This window comes from Orycteropus afer, unplaced genomic scaffold (assembly GCF_000298275.1).
Source record: "Orycteropus afer afer isolate SDZICR_OR568_19922 unplaced genomic scaffold, OryAfe1.0 scaffold00266, whole genome shotgun sequence".
Taxonomy (NCBI): Eukaryota; Metazoa; Chordata; class Mammalia; order Tubulidentata; family Orycteropodidae; genus Orycteropus; species Orycteropus afer.
The window spans coordinates 3261465-3263965 of record NW_006921853.1 but is presented as its reverse complement, the minus strand read 5'-3'; the positions used below and the strand labels follow the sequence as shown (position 1 = coordinate 3263965).

Sequence of the window (2501 nt, the reverse complement as noted above, 5' to 3'; positions counted from 1 at the left end):
GTACGGCCGTCCGGTGAACTTAGCGGAAGCCGCCCAGTGGGCGTGTGGTGCAGCCGAGGCGCGCCCCGGCTCGAGATGGAACCCTCGCTGGCCAGTTGTAGTTGAGCCAGGCCCGGCCCTGAGAAGTGCTCACCTCAGTATTTCACAGTAGCGGTGTAAGATGGCTTCCTCACAGAGAGGGAGCTGGTGGCTTGGAGCCACTCAGCACAAATGCACTCAGGCCTCCAGATTGCCAGCCTGTGACTTTTCGACAGAACCTGTGGGAGTGGGCTCCGAGTACCTCACCTCTGCCAGCAACTACTGCAGTGCAGTCTGCTGCCTTTTATGGCCTGGTGCACAGATAACTCCCGCCAACCTTTATAGGGAAAGCAGGAGAGAGGCAAGACAGCCGCACACAAAGGTGACCGGGTTTAAGACACACTATCTGACTTCTCTCAAAAACAGAAAAGTTGGAAGTGTTTCTGTTGCCATTGGATTTGGCAAAACAGGAATCCTGGCAAGATCATCATCGTAAATCTGTACCAGTTGCTACAGTTTACAAAATCCTTTGACCAGTTTAGGACAACCCTAAAACAGGTGTCAGCCGATTTTCTTAGCTGGATGAGCAGAGGCATGCCGGTCTTGTTCATTACAGTGTCTCCCAGTGCTGGGCACTGTACAGGTGCCGTTTTACAGGTGGGGAAGCTGAGACTTGGGTCAACTGACTTCAGTAAAGAGTCACACTGATGATGACAGAAGTGAGACTAAATGATGTCTCCTGATACGGAGGCACAGGCTCTCTCTGATTCCATCCTGTCTGTATCAGACTTAGAACTGAAGACAAAATCCTCAGACCATCAAGTCAACACTTCATTTCACTGTGAAGATGTAAGTTGGAAGCGTCACAAAAACACATTTACTAGGCTTCAGTAAGTAACCATGTTTTACTCTCCCTGAGTAGCTGGGAGTAGGTCTTGTATGGATTCCAGATCGTGAGACGAAATGGAATAGTAATTAGAATTTTGAAATTGCACATAAATTAGATCTATAGCCAGGCACTCTGAACAGATTGATGACATGAGTTGTTATCTGCTGTCGAGTCAGACCCGACTCATAGCGACCCCTCCCTGGATTTCCGAGGCAATATCACTATGGAAGCAGATTGTCCAACCTTCCTTCTAAGGAGTGGCTGGTGGGTTTGAACTGCCAGCCTTCTGGTTAGCAGTCAAGTGCCTTAGGCACTATGCTACCAGAGCTCCCTGACATGAATTACTAATTCCCAATAGCCCATAACTTGGTGAAGGTTCAAGAGGTGCTAATTAAATGAAGGTTTTCAGTTTTTCATGTGATAAACTGTTGAAGGATACTGTGTGCCAAGCTCTGAGCTAGCCACTATAGCTGGTGAAAGATACACAGTATGAATAAGTGGTTTCAAGCAAGAACTTTCTGGAGCCAGCTGCCTGGGTTAGAATCCCATCTTTGCCACTGACTACTTGTGTTACCTTGAGCACATTACCTCTGTCTGTTCACAGAGTTTGTGATCTCCTGAAGAGAGATGTAGACAACATGAGTCAAATCGACACAAGATAAATGGGTGTAGTATCTAGTGTAAGCTCAGGGGTGGAAGAGATCACTCTTTCTGGAAAAATGAAGGAAGGATAATGGAGTAGGTGGTATGGAGCCATTGGAAAAGCAGTAGGATTTCTGCTAGAGGAAGGGCATCAAGGAGGAGGAGTAACCTAAGCCAAGACATAGAGGCGGGAGCATGCTTTGGCCAGTGTGACGAATGTAGAGCACTAAGGCGACTTCAGGCTGGGTGTGGCCTTGGGTTCTGGCAAGGAGTTTGGACGTAATTCAGTAAGCGGGAACAGGCTTTGAGGGATTTTTGCCAGATCATTTTGCAACTGTGGGAGAATATAATGACTCAGAGAAAGCACCATGGAGTTCAGCACTGAGCTAGGTTTCCTGAGTGGGGGAGTGTTTCCCGGCATGGGAAAGGCTGGTGTATCCGGAGCGGCCGCCTGCCACCTCAGGGGACGTTTATGAGTCTCCTTGAAGGGCGTGGCTGAAGACTCCCCCTAGTGGCGGAGGTTGGTGTTTCTCCGAGGGTTGGACTGAGATTTCTTGAGTCAGTTGACTTGATCCACATTCCACTAATGTGAACTATTCTGCGCTGGGCACTTTTATGCACATTCACTCCTATAATCCTTACAGCAGTCATGTGAAGCAGATAAGATGATTTCCTTTTAACGAAAGGAAAAAGAGAAGCTTACTGAATTGCAGAGTTGAAAGGGTCCCAAGGAACTGTTGTTTTGTTAGTTTTTCCACGGCTGCTGTTTGGTTAGTTCTGTCTTCTGTATTTATTCAGACTAAGTCTTAAACCCAGTTCTTTTCTTTCTGTGACTTCAAGGTCTGGCACCTTGTTTTTCCCTTTTTTTTTATTAGGATTTGGGTGAAGATTTACAGAGTAAATTCACTTTTCATACAGCAGTTCACATATACTTTGTCTCATGTCATTGACC

At 46.9% G+C, this 2501-nt stretch overlaps 1 protein-coding gene across 1 annotated transcript in view; it reads right to left on the bottom strand.

Annotated features, from left to right (window-relative positions):
• The window catches only part of MAPK3 (mitogen-activated protein kinase 3), a 6247-nt gene extending 5633 nt beyond the window's left edge, over positions 1-614 (bottom strand). Inside the window, exon 1 of the mRNA XM_007950196.2 lies at positions 523-614. Within this exon, the coding sequence (XP_007948387.2) occupies positions 523-614 (92 nt within the window). The remainder of the gene's footprint in view (positions 1-522) is intronic.
• Positions 615-2501: the final 1887 nt, after the last annotated feature.